At 44.8% G+C, this 20,178-nt stretch overlaps 1 protein-coding gene across 1 annotated transcript in view; it reads right to left on the reverse strand.

Moving 5' to 3' along the window:
- Positions 1 to 394: 394 nt before the first annotated feature.
- The window catches only part of LOC310871004 (collectin-12-like), a 42,384-nt gene continuing 22,600 nt past the window's right edge, over positions 395 to 20,178 (reverse strand). The window contains exons 3-10 of the mRNA XM_083782432.1: positions 15,872 to 15,994; positions 9,340 to 9,426; positions 5,445 to 6,488; positions 3,890 to 4,663; positions 3,359 to 3,501; positions 2,712 to 2,821; positions 2,042 to 2,184; positions 395 to 1,435 (exon numbers count right to left, since the gene is read on the reverse strand). Coding sequence (XP_083638558.1) covers positions 1,416 to 1,435; positions 2,042 to 2,184; positions 2,712 to 2,821; positions 3,359 to 3,501; positions 3,890 to 4,663; positions 5,445 to 6,488; positions 9,340 to 9,426; positions 15,872 to 15,994 — 2,444 coding nt within the window. The 3' untranslated portion in view covers positions 395 to 1,415. The remainder of the gene's footprint in view (positions 1,436 to 2,041; positions 2,185 to 2,711; positions 2,822 to 3,358; positions 3,502 to 3,889; positions 4,664 to 5,444; positions 6,489 to 9,339; positions 9,427 to 15,871; positions 15,995 to 20,178) is intronic.

Here is a 20,178-nt window from a genome sequence, read left to right on the forward strand (position 1 = left end):
AGATAACTAGAGGCTAGACTTGATGGACTTGGCTATATTTTGTCCAAAATGTAAAAATATCAATATCAGACTTAATTTTATCCTTTTATAACTTGTTTGTCCCCAAATGACTGGATAATATAGGCTACATGTTTTGAGTAGGCCTATAGGTGCCCATGCAGGCACTTTCCATTGGTGCCCACTCACTTACCTTAACTAGAGGGCGGGAGGGCTTATATACATCTGTAGTGAATGTTCCACCCAGAATTAGGGATGCTGGGGTTCAAGAGAAATAGCCACTATTTCAGACATAGGCAAGGCACGCAGAAAAACATGGGAAAAAAGTATGCAGTCCACATGGCATTATGCTATCACGATATGTTGATTACACACACATACATTACACACACACCATTTGTTTCCCATTTTATTGTAATAAGTGTTGTGTATTTAGTTGGTCCATAGGGACCTGGTAATTGATTACCAGCATCATATTCCTGAGACAGATGTGTCAACCATCTGAACTCTGTACCATGAGCAGGGTAAACATCAACTGGTTCACAAAAGGTCAATCATATAAACCATGGATTAAAACTATGCAAAAACAAATATATATAAAACTGTAACATCTTTTACATATTGTATTTGAACATAATGAAAAAAAATCACTTTGTGGTGGCTATATCACAGACATTACATAATGTTAATGTATGGTTAATATCTATAAGCTTCATACTGGCAGTCTAAAGTAAAAAAATAAAAAAAAGAAAAAGAAAAAATATAAAAAACTGTCCTTTTCTACTGATGCTCACTTTCAGCATACTTTCTCATGGAAAAAAAGGTTTGTAATTTTAAAAAACTAAGTTTTGGAATGTATTAAATTACTGAAAGAGCTGACATATTATATTATTAGTGTGGCATTTTATCTATGTTGATCATATTGCTGAATATGTATGTGAGCCATTGGGACAAAAGTACCACTTTATTAACAACTTTCACAGGTACAGATTTTTTAGAACTTTAGGACAATGAAACTATCCCAAACAACACCTTTGGAAAAGTATTATTTACACAAACAACTATACATCAAGTGTGGCTGTGTGCCAAAGAATGCTTCAGCATAGCCTAATGTGGAATGACTACATTCTCTATATTTCCTTCAGTCCAAATATGGTGTCAGAGCAACACTGGAAGCAGATTGTGTGCACTTTCTGTCTTTCTGCAGCTGTACTGAAGCAAAAAGTGTCTTGTGGAACAGAGAAACAAAGACCCGCTCTAGTCTCAGTGATGCTGTCGGCCACGCTGCGATGAGTGCTTTATCAGAGTCCTCTACTAGATCTACTGTATAGAGCTGCTCCAGAAGTCCTTCATTGTTCTACTATTTGTTCCTCTTCGACTTCTCTCCCAGAGGCCAGTTGTGACTGCAATGATGAATGCTATAATACTGGTACTTTCACTACAGAGAGAGAGAGAGAGAGAGAGAAAGAGAGAGAGAGAGAGAGAGAGATACATTATCCCATTCTGACCTGAGATCAGATTCTAAAAATGTCTATTACATCCTGACAGTTTCATTATTAACCCATTCTGACCTGAGATCAGATTCTAAAAGTGTCTTCGATTTTTCAAAAATAGCAGACCTACAAGCTCGTATCGCACCACTCGGTGGCGCGATATGAGCTTGTAGATCTGCTATTTTTCAATAGCTAAAGCACAACGTAATGCTAACACCAAAATGGGTTCCCGTCTAAAATGGGTTATTTACAACTGCATGCAGGTCATACAGAATAAAGACAATTTACATAATCAGATATGGGTATATTATAGACAAATCCACGCTGCCCGCAGCTGCATGCAATTAATGCTGCGCTGTCACATTGAGGTCAGCTTGACGCCGCAGCATTGATTGCATACAGCTGGCCTACAGGGCAGCAGCCCTCCGTGTCTGTGGATCCGTCCATAGGCGGCTTTATCCGGGAAGATCTGAAGCCAGAACATATTACTGTATCAGTCAGTAAGTACAATGACGACGTCAATATACTGTAAAGGGGGGGGGGGTACTAACAGTCACAGGGTCGTTCACAGATGAAACCGATACGGTCAGTGCAGAAGAAGTCGTTCCAGTTGGCCTCGTGAATGAGACCGGCACAGTCCTCTCCCTCCTCGTGGCCGTGGGCCCAGTTGTCTGGCTGGCCTGGCTTCCATTTGCTAAAACAGTAGACCAACAAGTTGGTGAAGAATGGTGCTTTTCAACCCATTGTCATATCTTATCAAGGCCCGTTATTTATTCTGCATTTGAGCAACGGACCACTATTTGATGAGATTAAGCCATGCAGACCCAAAACAAAAAAGATAATGTACACATTTCCATGCTGTACCATAGGAGAGATAACAGCCAAATGTTGATCAAATTGTGTAGACTTCTTATAAACAACAATCTAGAGAGTGTAAAATGAAACCAAATAATTTAAAATTTTACACTTTCTCAAGAGATAAGGGTCAATTTGGTTACCAACTCTCCATCATTTATCTGGGGGCTACCTGGAACGCCCTCAAGGACCACTGGTGGTCCTCGAACCACTGGTTGAAAACCACAGAGTTAGAACATTGTCTTTAGAAATGGCTTGATTGATGATGATTAATTAGTTGACTGATTGGATGAGCGATGGATTTAATCACTGCTATGGTAATCGGCCATAGGGATGTTTTAGGTTTAGACAGTCTGATTAACTCACGTAAAGATGGGCAACGTTCCATCAACCCACTTCCACACGTCCTCTTCCTCCCTGTCTGTCAGGCCCAGCCAGAAGTAACCCTTTCCTTGAATTTGTTTTTTTACCCATTGCTGAGGAAGGAGGAACAGTATATGATGGAAATTAATTTGCAATATTTTCAAATAACAACAACAATAATATCTAGAAATGCACTCTGTCGAGGTGCCAACTTGCACCTTGCACACAGGTAGGACATAAATGGCCTACTTGTGCGCAAGCAGAGTGCGCAAGAACTGCTATTAATGTCTGTTATTGACCTTATACCAACCTTAGTTGAAACGTACATTAGTTACGTCCACCTGGCCAATAAGGGACCACCATATACCCCGACATACATATATGCATATCCAGCCGATCACCACCAGTCATCAAGAATGGAGGTCCCTTATTGGCCGGTGGGCGTAACACCGACATACATACAGTACATACTTATTGGCCGGTGGACAACACCGACATACATACCCAGCCAACAAGTAATAATAATAATAATAATAATAATAATAGTAGTAGTAGTAGTAGTAGTATCATCATCATCATTAGTAAACAAGCTAAACAAACTAGTGTTGTAAAGAAATGAAAGTCATCATCGCTGGTCCACTTGAATTTACCTGTTCCCCATTGTTGTTGATAACGAGCATAGAGGACGTCTGGTTGGTACAAAACTCAGAGACCTCATCGAAATTGAGTCTCTGTGCACCTGAGGAGAAGTAGTAGCAGCTGGCTTCAAATCCTCTCCACTGAGGTGGACAACCTATAGAAATGAATTATACAATATAGTAAGCAAAATAATTAATGTGCTTTTTTCCTCCATCCTAGTACCACAAGGAAAACATTTCCAAAATAATCTGAGATTGAATGATCCATGGGGTTTAATCCCTGGCTAAGTCATACCAAAGACTATAAAAATGGTACGCAGTGCCTTCCTGCTTGGCACTCGGCATCAAACATTGGGGGGTAAGACTCTGTAACATCCTAGCATCATGTCATCCCGCTAAAGAGCAGGTGACCGGCTCCTGACCTACAGTGTGGACCTCACACTGCTAGTATACTGTAACTACCATATTTGTCTTTCATTGACAGTTGGGTCTAGTTCACACACGCACACATACACTTTACCCATACGTAGTAACTTTACTCACCAGGCACTGGAGTAGTGGCAACAGGCGGCTGGACCTGTCGAGACACAGAGGCTTGTGGTTCTTGTGGTTGTTTGGGGATTACTGGAGGCTTGGGGCGTTGGGGAGGCTGAGCAGCCTGAGGGGGCTGAGTAGGCTTAGGTGACTGGGTTACTGGGTGACGAGACTGGGGAGGCTCAGGGATTTGGGGAGGCAGAGGAATTTGGGGAGGCAGAGGGATTTGGGGAGGTTGAGGGGGCTTAGTAGGCTGAGGTGACTGGGTTGCTGGGTGACGAGACTGGGGAGGTTGAGGGATTTGGGGAGGCTGAGGGATTTGGGGAGGCTGAGGAATTTGGGGAGGCCGAGGGGGTTGGGGAGGCACCGCAGGGAGCCCTGGCAGTCCCGGGGGACCAGGAGGACCAATGGGTCCAACAGGCCCACGAGCTCCGTCCACCCCTGGCGCGCCGGCTGCTCCTCTGGGCCCCTGGGCCCCCTGTGGTCCCTGTGGCCCGGCTTGTCCATCCCTTCCAATGAGCCCTGGAGCGCCAGGCTCACCTTTGTCGCCGGGAATCCCAGGTCGACCTCCCGATCCTCTGGATCCTTTAGGCCCAGGGCCCCCCCTGGCCCCGGGCCCTCCCTTAGGACCTGCCCCGCCGGTCAGCCCTGCAGCACCCTTCTCTCCTCTAGATCCTGGTACTCCCGGAACGCCTTTGTCCCCGCGGTCACCCTTCAGCCCCTGCTGGCCGGCTGACCCCTGTGATCCCTTGTCCCCTCTGGTGCCCTTCGGACCAGGTGGACCTGGAACACATGATTGGTCACGACAGTGTCAGATGAGAACGTTCAAACGTATCAACCAATGATGTGCTCAAATGTGTTATTAGCACAAATAGCCTAGCTGAAACCACTGTGAACATGGTTGTGGTTTGGTAACAATTGAAATTCAGGTCATTAATGACTAGGTTGACTCAAGCCCTTAAGTTGGACACTGCCCCACTATAAAGGTGGTCTGGTTAGTGGTTAGACATTGTGAAGTGAATCTAGACATTAAAATATTCAGTGAAATGAACACTGAGGATTTTACTGTGTGAGCTTCAAACTCTAGAATGTGCTTAGTTTAACAGTGTAAATAAAACAATGACTTAATCAGAGGTGGAAAGAGTAACGGCAACCGAAAGTAGAAAGAAATGTCACTTGACTTAAATATTACTCAAGTAGATTAGTTGAGTTGAAAACTACTCAAGTAAAAACAAAGAAATACAAATAAATACATTTCAATAGAACGTGATCTACTTAACTAAACCAATCCCTCTGCAGTGATGCTTTGCACAGTAGAGAGAGTGTATGCAATATTTTCCATTATGGCAATCATTGAGCAATCATTGAGAAAGATGGTCCATCTTTCTCAATGATTGCCATACAATGGAAAATATAACACTTCAACAAAAATCAAAGTAAGAATGACTTGAAGTACAAATAAGTGGAAAAAGTAACAAGAGTACTTGTAATTAGTTGATTCAACATGTTCCGGTTAGCACCAATGCTGCCTATATATATACACCTGTACATTCTTTACTCTTACCTTGCAGGATGGTGAAGTTGGTTATTAGCTGTGAGTGCGCGCTGTCTACCAGCTTCATCTCCTCCATGACCACAGACAGGCTGCTGACCTCTTTGTCCAGGCGCGCGGTCAGCTCGTCCTGTTGGGAGCGCAGCTCGCCGCTGTCTGAGCGGGCTTCAGCCACGCTGCTGTTCAGCTCCACGATCAGCTCCGTGTGCTGTATCACCGTCTCCGCGCAGGACCTCAGGCCGTTCAGGTCAGAGCTGATGGCGCCCAGCAGCTGCGTGGCAAAGCTCACGTTCCCGGTCACGCGGTCCATGTCTCCCTCGTGCCGGTCCAGTCGGGTCTCCAGCTCGTCGAACCGGGCCGAGGTGGCGTTGTCGTGGTCTCGCTGGCGGTCCATCAGTTCGTGCATGCTCTGGTCGTGCCCTTCGGTGACACTCGAGGTGTTTTGGATCTGGATGGCCAGCGCGCTGAGCTGAGATCCCATGTCGTCGAGGGTGTCGCCATTGGACTTGGCCAGTACCGTGTTGTTGGCTGCCAGCACTTGGAGGTTCTGGACCTTCTCCTTTAACCAGTCTGCATCAGCGCGGTTCTGCCTGGAAGTCTGCTGCAGACCTTGGTAATCGTTCTTCAGTCTCTGCACGGCCTGGCCCGTGTCCTCCACTGTCCTTTGCAGGGTGCTGAGGATGTTGCGCTGCTGGGCCTGGGAGATGTTCAGAGCGTTGATGCCGACCTGCGCCTGGCCTTGCTCCTTGGCCTGGCCCTGAAGCTCCGACTGGAGTCGCACCGTGTCCGTTTTGAGGTCGTCTATGACGTTACTGTACGAGGCCAGTGTCCGGTTGACGCCGCGCAGCGAGGCGGCGTTGCCGTCCAGGACACTCTGAAGGGAAACGTGTCCCGTCTGCACGTCTTCCCCGGTCACCTGAAGGTCCTCCAGCATGGCCCGGTTGCTGGTGGCTCTCACGGCAATGTCTTTGAGTTGGTCCTGTAGTGTCTGCAGGTCGGACTTAAACGTCTGGAACTCACTGGTAGCGTTGTCTGACTTCTCCCCAGTCTGATCGTCTGGGAGGACGACGGCACACAGAACAACACATACACGTTTGTTATCCATACAAAAGAACACGCCGTGATTTAGTCCCCACAATTTGTCCACCCTGAATGCCACAGACGAAAAAGAGTCCAAGTCCACACTATTGATCCATAATGTATAAATGATAGATAAGGGTTCAGGACAACGAGGCCTTTTCGTGGAGGGGTCAGAATAAAATTTGGACTTAGACTTAGTTTTTCGTCTGTGGTTGGTACGTTATTGTAGCACTGGGCGCTATATGGAGCGCTGGACAATCTGGTCTCTATAGAGTCATATAAGGCACTACTCGAGGAGGCAACACATAGCGACTGTACCTGTTTTTTTGTAGCCCAAATATTATGATCTGTTCTTTTTAATATGTCTCATCTATATTTTAACCTTATCTAAAATTGTGTTTATTTGTTGGTGTTTCTTGTTCTCTATGTGTGATTGTACGTCCTTGCAAAAGAGAGCATGCTCTCAATGGTCTTCCCTGATTAAATAAAGGTCAATAAATAGCTGGCCCCACTGAAAACTCTCCAATGCATTTTTCCCATAGAGCAGTGGTTTTCAACGAGCGGTCCGGGGACCACCAGTGGTCCTTGAGGGGGTTCCAGGTGGTCCCCAGCTAAATGATGGAGAGTTGGTGACCAAATGGGCTCTTATAGATATTTAACTCTTGAGGGCGTAAAATGAAACCAAATGGACAAATTCTCAAGAGTTAGAAGAATTATTATTTTGATTGACGTTTGCCTGTTATCTCTCCCAAGTGCCACGTAGATACAGCATGCAAATGTGGACAAAATCTTATCCAATGACATCAAAATATTCTTTCGTTTGGGGTCTGAGAGATGGTCCATGACTCAAATGCCGGGAAAATGCCTTGCTATGAAAAGAGTTAAAAAGTAAAAACCACTGCCATCTCTATGGGGAAAATGACCCAGCAAGCCAAATGACGTCATGATAGCGTTGTGATGACGTCCTCCGGTGACTCCGGTGACGTTCAGGACTAGGCCAGATCACAACCCATATGGGGATGATCTTTTAACGTCATTTAATTCCAGGACGTCTTCACCAGTTGCAATAACCCAGCGTATCCTGGGCCAGGTCTGACCAGTTATGATATGACCTCAGTTGATCTGGCCTCGATCGGACACTCTCTGATTCATCCAGAGACATCCGTCTCAGTGGGCAGAATTTATGTTGGTTGAAATCAGGTGATATTCTGGGGGCCAGATCTGACGTGTCGTGGTTTGACTCGATCTGGCCACAATGGAGACGTCACAAATTCATCCAGCTCCTGACAGTGCTTGCTGGGGAATGGCCGATTTTTCATTTTTCCACGGCCACTGCTATGCTCTATTCATACAGTTAGGACTATAGGAGACACTTTGACATGGCCGAGGGTGACCATACAGCCCCTGGGGAGCAGTTAGGACCAGGGGACACTTTGACATGGCCGAGGGTGACCATATACAGCCCCTGGGGAGCAGTTAGGACTATAGGAGACACTTTGACATGGCCGAGGGTGACCATACAGCCCCTGGGGAGCAGTTAGGACTATAGGAGACACTTTGACATGGCCGAGGGTGACCATATACAGCCCCTGGGGAGCAGTTAGGACTAGAGGAGACACTTTGACATGGCCGAGGGTGACCTTACAGCCCCTGGGGAGCAGTTAGGACTATAGGAGACACTTTGACATGGCCGAGGGTGACCATATACAGCCCCTGGGGAGCAGTTAGGACTAGAGGAGACACTTTGACATGGCCGAGGGTGACCTTACAGCCCCTGGGGAGCAGTTAGGACTATAGGAGACACTTTGACATGGCCGAGGGTGACCATACAGCCCCTGGGGAGCAGTTAGGACTATAGGAGACACTTTGACATGACCGAGGGTGACCATACAGCCCCTGGGGAGCAGTTAGGACTAGAGGAGACACTTTGACATGGCCGAGGGTGACCATACAGCCCCTGGGGAGCAGTTAGGACTAGAGGAGACACTTTGACATGGCCGAGGGTGACCATACAGCCCCTGGGGAGCAGTTAGGACTAGAGGAGACACTTTGACATGGCCGAGGGTGACCATACAGCCCCTGGAGAGCAGTTAGGACTATAAGACACTTTGACATGGCCGAGGGTGACCGTACAGCCCCTGGGGAGCAGTTAGGACTAGAAGACACTTTGACATGGCCGAGGGTGACCATACAGCCCCTGGGGAGCAGTTAGGACTAGAGGAGACACTTTGACATGACCGAGGGTGACCATACAGCCCCTGGAGAGCAGTTAGGACTATAAGAGACACTTTGACATGGCCGAGGGTGACCGTACAGCCCCTGGGGAGCAGTTAGGACTATAAGAGACACTTTGACATGGCCGAGGGTGACCGTACAGCCCCTGGGGAGCAGTTAGGACTAGAGGAGACACTTTGACATGGCCGAGGGTGACCGTACAGCCCCTGGGGAGCAGTTAGGACTAGAGGAGACACTTTGACATGGCCGAGGGTGACCATACAGCCCCTGGGGAGCAGTTAGGACTATAGGAGACACTTTGACATGGCCGAGGGTGACCGTACAGCCCCTGGGGAGCAGTTAGGACTAGAGGAGACACTTTGACATGGCCGAGGGTGACCGTACAGCCCCTGGGGAGCAGTTAGGACTATAGGAGACACTTTGACATGGCCGAGGGTGACCCGAGGATCTTCAGATTCCCAGACGGCCTTTCTAGACATTCAGCCATGGCCGCCCCATGCACAGCACACTTAGAATTTAAAAAAATAGTTTACCAGCAACCACAAATAAAAACTATGATTGAAAACTAGTCTGCTGTAAAAAGAGAACTTACCTAGTTTCTTTAGACCCGTCTCCACCTCATTAATCTTGCCTCTGTAGGTCTGCATACCCTCTGTAACATTGTCCATTCTCTGCACCACTAAGAAAGATTAGGAAAAAGGGTCAGAGCAGAGGTGGCTGTTGGTAAATGCGCAGACTGAGACAGTATAATGTGGGGGAAAAAAATTATGGCACTTTTTCATCGATCCTTTGTGGAGAGTGCATTGACATTTTGTTTTGTTTCATGGTATGGCTCATTATCATTGGTTAATAAGAACAAACTCCATAAAATCATCAACGTGTCCAGCAAAATAGCTGGGGTACGATTTGAGAGTATGACCTCAATGTATGAGACCCGGGTACTCAGGAAGGGGAAAGCTATTACTAGGGACAATACACACCCGTTACTGTCAGGGCTGATGTCACACCTACCTAGTTGTGACGTCATCCCCTCCTTATATAAGGCATCTTGCCAGAATTGTTCTCTGTCGGATTATAATCTTCAATCTAGTCTGTATGAGAATCTAAAACTAAGCCTTGCAATTTAAGCTTTAACTAGAAAAAGTGCCCTTCCGGGCACAGGTCTCCACCAGGTTATCCACAGATCCGTGCAGTTAGAGGTAAAAACACTTTTCGGCCAGTTATAGCGCCACCTTGAGGCTGAGTTGAAATTGTTCATGTGGCATTTTGTCCTCGGCCTAGTGGGAATGTGGGTGCACAATTTCACGGAAATCACGCGATGTGTTCATGATTTGCAGCATTTTGTTTGAAACTGAGCACTCCTGTGAACTTTGGAAGCCAATCTTAACCAATCAGGATGGAGTCTGATAAATCTGAAAGACCCGTTTCGTTGAATGGCTCTAGAGAGACTGTGTACCAATTCGCGTGATGTTTGGACAAAATCTGTAGGTGTACTGTGCAAAAACTTTTTTTGCACAAAGCGGCCTCCTGGTGGCGCTATAACAGGCCGTTCTGGAAAGTTTGGGGCAGAGGTTCATGGTTGGCATCCAGGGAGTGTGTGTGCAAAATATGGCATTGAAAAACTTGTTTTGCACAAAGCGGCCTCCTGGTGGCGCTATAACAGGCCGTTCTGGAAAGTTTGGGGCAGAGGTTCATGGTTGGCATCCAGGGAGTGTGTGTGCAAAATATGGCATCGACCGGGTTAACGGTGGCCGAGATTAGCTGTTCACGGACACACACACACACGGACACACACACACACACGCGGACGGACGGAGTGCAAAACATACTCTCCCCACATGCCTTCGGCCTGGTGGAGACAATAACTTGTCCATAAAGATAAAGATATCGCCAAGACCTAACTTTGGATTATACCAGCTGGTCAGCACTTGTGACCAAGAACCTTCTCCAACCTTACAGTTACACAGCCAATACCATCTTTTACCATCAGGGCGACGGTACATGGTACCTTCCCTGCAGGCTAGGGCCTCAAGATCGTTTGTTCCCATAAGTATAGGACTTATGAACAAGCAGGCCCCATCTCAGTTCCGTGCATAAAGTGTGATGTGATGCCTCATGGAACTATGACTGGTGGCCTTCTGTTGGCATTGTTTCTGTATCGTCTATGTACCGTGTGATCTGTTTGTTACCATATGTTTTATGTATATCCTGATAACTGCTGTGGACAAAACACATTTCCGAAAGGACAAATAAAGTATCTATCTATCTATATGTCTATCTATATCTATATATATATATATCTATCTAAACTATGAACAAATGCAATGTAATGTAAAATAAATCCTGTCCAGAGGAGATTTGACTATGGAATAGACATTGTTGATGAATGATAGTTCCAGCATGGCATTCCTGTCACATGTCAGGTGCTAAGGGCACGGATGTAAGCTCACTGTTAACCCATTCTGACCTGAGATCAGATTCATACAAGGTTTCCACTGGACACACGCTGGTCTGACGAACCCATTCTGACCTGAGATCAGATTCTAAAAATGTCAGTCGCTCTTCGATTTTTCAAAAATAGCAGATCTACAAGCTCGTATCGCGCCACTCGGTGGCGCGATATGAGCTTGTAGATCTGCTATTTTTAAATAGCTAAAGCATAACATGATGCTGACACCAAAATGCGTGCCCGTTCAGAATGGGTTAAAACACTAAGACACTAACAGGAAATGCATTTCCTTTGGAATGTGGCCTGTTATTGACCATATGAGTTCCAGTGCTGTGCCTATGGGGGTTCTTCTCTACTCCATACTGCAGAGCACGTTATTATGGTGTTTACTACACAGTGCACCATCCTGTTCCTCTGTGTGTCTGTTACATTATGTTTGCTTGTCTATTGGTATATTTAATTTATCTGTACATGGTTTATGGAAAACATAATTAAACATACTGAGTGGAATCAGTGATGTGGGTTGCAGCAGGGCATGTATTGTATTGACTCACCAAAGCTGCAATAGGTTAAACATATAATATAGCAGCCTTCCAAATTGTTTTCAACAAATCTTTCCTTCGAGCCATATCCAACAATACCCACTGGGATGGAATCTTATAGCAGCAAGAAGAGGACATCTGGCGATTTTGAACAGTGAACACTGGAGGGCGCTGGTGTTCATTCTGCAAACCCCGAGGTCCAAAGAATAATACCAGATCATCCTTTCCTAAGCTGCTTGTAATACTGTAACCGTGTCACTTAAGTTCCAGCAGGATTCAGATAAATTAACTTACTCAACAAACAAACGCATACATCAAGCAACAGGTATTTGTGAGTCAAACACAAAACCTTAGCCAAACAATCAGGCGTGTCCCGACTCCTCTTCAAAGTGTATATTGTTCTATATCTGCATGGGGCTGAAAGAAAGAGAAACACTGACTGGAAAACATGGACAGCCCCTTGCTGTTATCATTCCAGATGCAGCAAAAACAATAATATGCTCTCGGGAAAAAACAAAAACACAGGGGTCTGTTTCAAAAGGCTGTGTTAGTCTACAGCGGGACACTGCACATGGGAGGTCAACTGGTGTACACTCTCCTCTGGATGCCCTCACTCCTTCCTTCATAATGTACACGTACCCTCTGCTCCTCTCACATACTATTATCTCTCTTCATCTCCTTCACCCTCCATCACTCACAAGAATCTCCCCTCCTCTTGACATCCATGTAACATTCTTTCTCCCATTTTCTCCCTCTTACCATCAACCCCTCACTCTTACTCCCACCCCCTACCACCACCACCACCACCCCCTCGAGTGCACCCCGCACACAGTTGCACACATACCGGTAATAAGATTTCCTTTAGCATACAGTTGAACGAGCTCTGATTCTACGGCATAATTGGAGAGTGATTAAGAATTCTGTCTGTGACAAATGGAGGGGCACAGCAGGAAAAACTAAAGAAGACAGCAGTGAGTGACCACGGGGGAAGTGGGACCTCGTGCCAACACTGTCAAACAGCTGGATGAGCTGTGAAAGTTGTGGTACAGTGTGTGTTGATAGCGAGGCGCGGTGCATACGGCATACTGTACATAGTAAGTGCGAGTGATTAGAAAGACAGGCACGGAGCCCAGTCTGTGGTGATTTAATGCAAACACAGACTATTTTGGACACTTGCGGCCATTTGTGAGTCAACCTGTGGTTCATGAGACAACAAATTGCTACCAAGCCATAAAATCTCCTCTTGAGGTTGTTAAGCAAGGGTGGTCGCTGCATGGTCATCTGGGAGACATTAGACTCAAACCATCAAAATCACATGGGCTCCACGGCTAGCCAAGAGCATCATGTGCTCGACAGTTGCCCCAAAGTCCGAACCCACAGCAACGCCAACGATATTGACATGGCTGACACGACATGACTTAATTGTTAAGTATTTGGGATGAGTTTCATGTCTTCACACTTTACTTGTGGCCATAACATGGATCACGGTTCCTCTCATTGCAGCATAATTTATTATGATCTGTTTAGAGATGTTTAAGCTGGGCTGATGCTGAGAATACATTCCACGGTGATGGCCGCGCATGATAGCGTTTGGAAATGGCTTCCTGTTTCAGTGGAACGCTGCTGCAGCCATGTGTCAAACAACTTGAATTAAGACTGATCAGAAACAGTATAAATGTTGCAACAAGGATGATGTTGTATAAGAAATGTGTTGTCGGGTCTCTCCTCTGGAGATGGTTAATCTTTTGAAAAATGTCAACTCTTCCCAGAGTAAACAAGGTGTTCTGTCAACTAGGAAGTCTAGTGTTGAAGTGGTAGGAGTCAAGAGATGCCGGAATACTCCTCACTTGGCTGGGATTAGCGTCTATTCTCTTGCCAGTAACAAGACTAACATCAGAGTCCCTCTGAGGGAGAGGCCGCGGACAGGCATGGCCTTGGGGGCGGGGCATGCCATTCAGAACTAACTTAGGAACTAATTAATGCTTCCACGTAAATGCATTATTATGTGATCCTCGACTATTTTGCACAAGCATTAATAGTAGACTTAAAGACACTACTTCAAATTGGTTGAAGTTTAGTTTTTTACCTTAAAGGTATATTCAGTGATTTCACTCAAAAAACCTTAGGTTTCGTTTTTGGCTGTGGGACCCAGCCTTTCGTCCAATCAGGATAGAGAGTCAAAAACGAAACCTAAGGTTTTTTGACCCCCAGGGGTTAACTTGGGACAGGGAGGAACTCCTTATATGGCCAGCACACTCTATAGTAGGGAGGATTATCACAACAAAACAAAAAAATAAGTGATATTTGAATTAAGTGAAATTACTGAATATACCTTTAATATGAGTCGATGCACAAGTAAATCACCAACATTAGCAGCAGGATAAATTAATGTAGTTTGTTCTTCTACTCATTAATTCACAAACATTGCAGTATCAATTTGCGCAGAAATATGTCCTCTAAAAGGTTTTTATTTTCATCACATGTATCATTATCAATATATTGACAGTGTTATGATGTGCTATCTTCAGTTTTCATGTAATGGAGTTGTGTGTATTCCATAAATATAACCAAAATGAAAGTTGTGTTTTTCTCTGCACATATTAAGGTCTAATTACATCACATGGCGACTCACAAGCAAAAATCACGCGCGTACATCGCATCCACACCCTAATGTAGTTTTCAACATTGACACCCGTAGACATCTTGATAAGCTTGCACGCTTTAGTCAAGAATAAGCTGAACCAGGTGAGGTATTTTCTTCACTGAATCCCAAACTCAATCTGGCAAGCATGTGTTTGGGGATCCAATCAACAACATATTCTATGATTGATTATACAATCATTTACAGAAACATTCCATTATTAGAGGGTATGCACGTGACATCATCATCATCATACCTAGAAGTTGTGCAGGAATGCCCACTGAGTGGCAATCACTGCGATCTGGCCTTGACAGCCCATCCATCCAAATCTGATTGCATTATAGTGATTATACGATGTTAAACTACGTTAAACTCACTTTGCAACTCAATTTGACACTCATTTTATGCATGCGCATACCCTGTATACACAGCAGCTCTACACCGTAAATAACAGCACTGGGATAGCTGAGTTGTTAGGTCATTGGATGTTCACTGGAAGTTCAGATAGATGTGTTGACCGTAGGGAATAGGGAGTTAGGGACCGTCTGAAATGAGAACTAGGTTGTAGTAGTAGTGCATTACTACCACACTACGGTATAGGGAAGAGGTGTTTTGTGTTAGCCATTGATCACAGAAGTTAAATTGCAGCATCTCTTGCGCCAAGGTCCTCCTCAGCAATAGAAATCCCATCCACATGCCCACTTTCTTGCTGTGAATTCACCGTCACACATTAAGCCGATGGGCCTCAGTCGGACACAATAATCTTGTTCCTAATAGCCTTTGTTCATCTCCAAGGAGAATAGCCTGGTAACGATTACCGACCCAATGCAGAGCGAGCGTGTGTCTATATTATGGGCAAGACTTCGTATATACTTCCCCCGGAAACTCTCTTTTTCGACAAATCACAACACGGGAGTGTACAGACGTGTGACTCCCTTGGGTGGTAGTGAATTCCGCCAAATAGCAATACTTCTGTTTAGACACTCAACAGGCTAGATTTCGTCTGGCGTAGTCGGACATTACCCCGACTTATTATTAATAAGGAGCTGGGAGACTCAAGTCTGCTGCGTGTCAGGTCATATTGAGTCATTTGTGCTCACATTCAGCGCCGCTGCATAATGTCTAGATAACTTCTGCATGTGTGAAAGCAGAGTTTGAACACAGCTGTTTCAGGCTGCTCTCTTGAACAAAGACACCCTTGAATCCGTCATGCTGCTTTGATGGTCTACTTTTTAAACCAGGTGGAATATACAATGTGTACAATCAGATTAAGCTTAAAACCAGTCGTCTTAATGCTATTCTGTACTTTGATTTTTCTACCACTGTAGGGGTTAATCAAATGAATGCAAGAGCCTAAAAGCCACTAGGCCTGTTTTCTTTTAGGTCACAAATTATTGGAATGTTTAAGCGTGTGTGCCTTGCAAAAATGTGATGAAAAGCACATTAAAATATGTAGCTGTTGCAGTAATTGGTGAGTTCAATCTGAGCGTACCTTTGTATCCGAGGACAGCTACTGCTATGGTGAGGAGGGCACATAACACGTACAGTAGTGCGATTGCTGCCCTCAAGGCCCAGTCATTTTTACACTTTGTACATTCTGTCCCCTCCTGGATTCCTGCAACACAAAGAGCACAGTAGCACAAATTAATACCCTCACAGGAGTTAACCCATTCTGACCTGAGATCAGATTCATGCGAGGTTTCCGCCGGACACACGCTGGTCTGATGAACCCATTCTGACCTGAGATCAGATTTTAAAAAAGTCAGTCGTTCTTCGATTTTTTTCAAAAATAGCAGACCTACAAGCTCGTATCGCGCCACTCGGTGGCGCGATATGAGCTTGTAGATCTGCTATTTTTCAATAGCTAAAGCACGACATGATGCCAACACCAAAATGGGTGCCCGTTCATAATGGGTTAAGCACAGTGCTCTGGAGGTCACATTACTGGACGCTGAAGTGAGACTGCAGTGTTAAGAAGCAATACTGACTCAAACAATCCTTTGTGTTAATCTAATCCATTTAGACCTGAGGCCAATTCTTAAAAAAAAGAAAAAGGCTTCTAAAACCTAACCTAAGGTTTCTGAATAAAATAACTAACTTAAAATTCTTATTCAAAAAATACATGCATAGCAATAACTAATGAGACACAGAGGTAGCATCCGGATTCAAATGTAAAACAACGTATAGGTTGCATCAGGTCTAAATGAACTGCATGAGACAGTGTGCACTCTTATACAGGTCCATTTGGTTCCATTTTGCACACCCTGTCAGTTAAATTTCCGTGTATAATATACAGCCTACGAAGCATTTACGAAAAAGAAGCCAAATGTTTTCATTCAAAAAATCTCATATTCTTCTTTTCAGTCTAGTATCGGCATCGAGAGGGACAAACTGTGCTTCCCTTTAGCCAAGTGTCAATTGGAAACATTTGTCCTCATGAATAGTCAAAAGACGTCCTATTAAAGAGAGAACACATGTGTTGGCCATACGACAGTGGAGCCAAAAACCAAACAAAATGGCACCATTCTCATTCTATGTGTCACTGCTCATTGGCAGCCAACCTGAAACTACCTCAGTGCTGTGAACTCATTGGGTTGTCCACGTCACTGGTTCCCAAACACTGGGTCGGGACCCATCTGTGGGTCGCAGACACATCTTTATGGGTCCTTTTATTTATTTTTTGTTTCCTACATTTTGTTTCAAAACATTTTAAAAAATCATTCTCAATTTATTTTTTTAATTATTCATGAATAAAGACAATAAAAATCTAAGACATTCCATCATAGAAAACAAATGTTTAAAGGACCACTTCACCACTTTTCAACCTATCTTCATATAATTGGTCCTCACTAATAATCATGAAGCAATCAAATAGCACCAGTTTTTTCTACTCAGTCTGTGTCTCATAGGATGGCTGTGGGCAGTTCAGAAACATAGGAGGGCTGTGGGCAGTTCAGAAACAGTCTGTGTCTCATAGGAGGGATGTGGGCAGTTCAGAAACAGTCTGTGTCTCATAGGAGGGATGTGGGCAGTTCAGAAACAGTCTGTGTCTCATAGGAGGGATGTGGGCAGTTCAGAAACAGTCTGTGTCTCATAGGAGGGATGTGGGCAGTTCAGAAACCAGTCTGTGTCTCATAGGAGGGATGTGGGCAGTTCAGAAACAGTCTGTGTCTCATAGGAGGGCTGTGGGCAGTTCAGAAACAGTCTGTGTCTCATAGGAGGGATGTGGGCAGTTCAGAAACAGTCTGTGTCTCATAGGAGGGATGTGGGCAGTTCAGAAACAGTCTGTGTCTCATAGGAGGGATGTGGGCAGTTCAGAAACAGTCTGTGTCTCATAGGAGGGATGTGGGCAGTTCAGAAACCAGTCTGTGTCTCATAGGAGGGATGTGGGCAGTTCAGAAACCAGCCTGTGTCTAATATGAGGGATGTGGGCAGTTCAGAAACCAGCCTGTCTCATATGAGGGCTGTGGGCAGTTCAGAAACCAGCCTGTGTCTCATAGGAGGGCTGTGGGCAGTTCAGAAACCAGACTGTGTCTCATAGGAGGGCTGTGGGCAGTTCAGAAACCCGTCCACCAGTGACATCATCAATGAGGAATCCAAGCTAACAGAAACTGCAGGCTTTCTATTCCTGAAAAGTTGCAACGCGGAAATGGAAGCCATTGTTCTCACTATAATAAAAATCGAAATATATTAATATTTAATATTTTTAAATATTAAACATCTGCCTATAGCGGTAGTGAAAATAGCCAATCTACAAGCTCATAACGTGGCGCGAAGCGACACGTTGTGATCTTGTAGATCTGCTATTTTCAGAAAATATTTTCAGCTAATTTGTCTTTTGGGTCAAAGGCTAAAATGTTTGGGAACCACTAGGTCTACATGCTGCACAACGCTCAGCGGTAGAGTGTCGAGATGAACTCTTCTGAAACAGAAACCCACCTACTGCTCCATATGTTATGTTGCAATGCTAAAACATCACGGGTTCCAATATGGGCCATGCAGGAAGTCCGCTTGACTTCATGAGAAATGACCCCGTGGCCTCTGGCGAGCACATCAACATCAACCAGCTGGTACCCCTGACAGGCAATAAGAGGCACTTTCTCTTGGCTTGAACTTCTGCTTTGGAATATGCCCGCAGCCAAAAGAGTCTGAACGTGTTGTTTGCTAATTATATATTGCCTACGGAACAAATTTTTTTATCAGAGCAATATAGTGCTTGATCATAAGTACACTGTAATTGCTGTAATAACATGATACTCTAATGAACATATTAAACACTGCATGGTTCAAAGGTCTTTGAAATATCTTCTATTCATCACAATCACCCAGTCATGGTAATGGCAGGCCGGGATAAGGTGCGAATTTAGAATTCCTTTCCCGTGTGAAACACGCAGGGCATGTTTTACACAGACTTGTAAAATTGGGCAATTTGGTTGTTTACCCCAGTCAGTCAAGGTCCTTAACGATATGCAATGTAGTATAGGCATGATTTGAGGGTAGAACACAGTAAATGTGGGGTTTTTTATGTGTTGTCCACATGGAAAACACCAGTACTGTACTGTCTGTGATTTCAGATTTTGAGTAAAACAAGTTGTTTCATGGTGTAAAAAAAAAACATTTGACATCAAATTACTATATTATGAGGTGCAGATAACTGACCGTTGCATTTCTAGAGATGCACACACTGGGCACAATAACTAACAGGGACTTTCCTTCCGTTTGTTTGAGTGACCAATAGTGAAATAGTGAACAGTAAATTAAAGTGTGATTTCGTTATAGTTTCAATGGAATTGAACCTGACAACTTTACAGAGAAGGGAAGTCAGCATCATGCATGTATTCTCTCAGGGACAAGCATGTGGGCATGAGACTGGTGGTAAATAAACCTCCTCTGTCTTCCAAGAGCAGAGAGAGATGGAGCCTCAAACATTCCACAGCTGGACTCAACATCCCTGCCCGACTTCCTCCTCCTAATAGCATCAGAGGCAGCCCTGCTCTATTTCCAGATTCTTGTCCCTTTTGCTTTTCGCCAGCTATGCCTGCAGCGCTACCATGTCCTCCCTGGTTATAGGGGGCTGAGGCTGTATAGCCACGGGAGGGTCCTCTTCCTCTCGCCAGGGGCGGGCCAGAGACCACCAGGGGGGTGAAGGAGGGTTTGGCCTCTCGCCCTTGGACCTACACATCTGTGAAAACATCATGGCTGACCGCCTCAAAGGGGCCCAGCCTCGGCCCTGGACATGGATATGGGGGGGGGGGGGTGAGGGCCTCATGTTGCGGGCAGTGGTGGAAAGTAGCTAAGTACATTTACTTAAGTACTGTACTTAGATTTGGGTTATTATTAGTAAAAAAAACTGTAGCAGCCTTACAGTACAGCTTTATACATTTTGTCAATAGCAGATCTACAAGCTCACAATGCGTCACGATGCGACGCATTGTGAGCTTGTAGATCTGCTATTTTCTAAAGATTTGTATACATTTCAAAACATGAAATGGGACATTCTGCATAATGAGTACTTTTACTTTTGGTACTTTAAGTACATTTTGATCCCTATACTTTTACTCGAGTCCTACATTTTGAATTCCATAAACTTGTAACAGAGTATCTCTATATTGCAGTATTGGTACTTTTACTCAAGGTACAAAATGTGAGTACTTTTTCCACCATTGCTTCAGGGCCAGTGTGGAGAATTAAATAACATCCGCGGGGCTGTTGCATAGCGATTATCACTTCCTGTTTCTCAGTTTCCGAGAGAAATGGCTTTCAAAATAAGACGGTTAACATTGGAGTGAATGGTGGCGT

Source organism: Protomyctophum parallelum (assembly GCF_964188405.1).
Source record: "Protomyctophum parallelum genome assembly, chromosome: 14".
In the NCBI taxonomy this organism is placed as follows: Eukaryota; Metazoa; Chordata; class Actinopteri; order Myctophiformes; family Myctophidae; genus Protomyctophum; species Protomyctophum parallelum.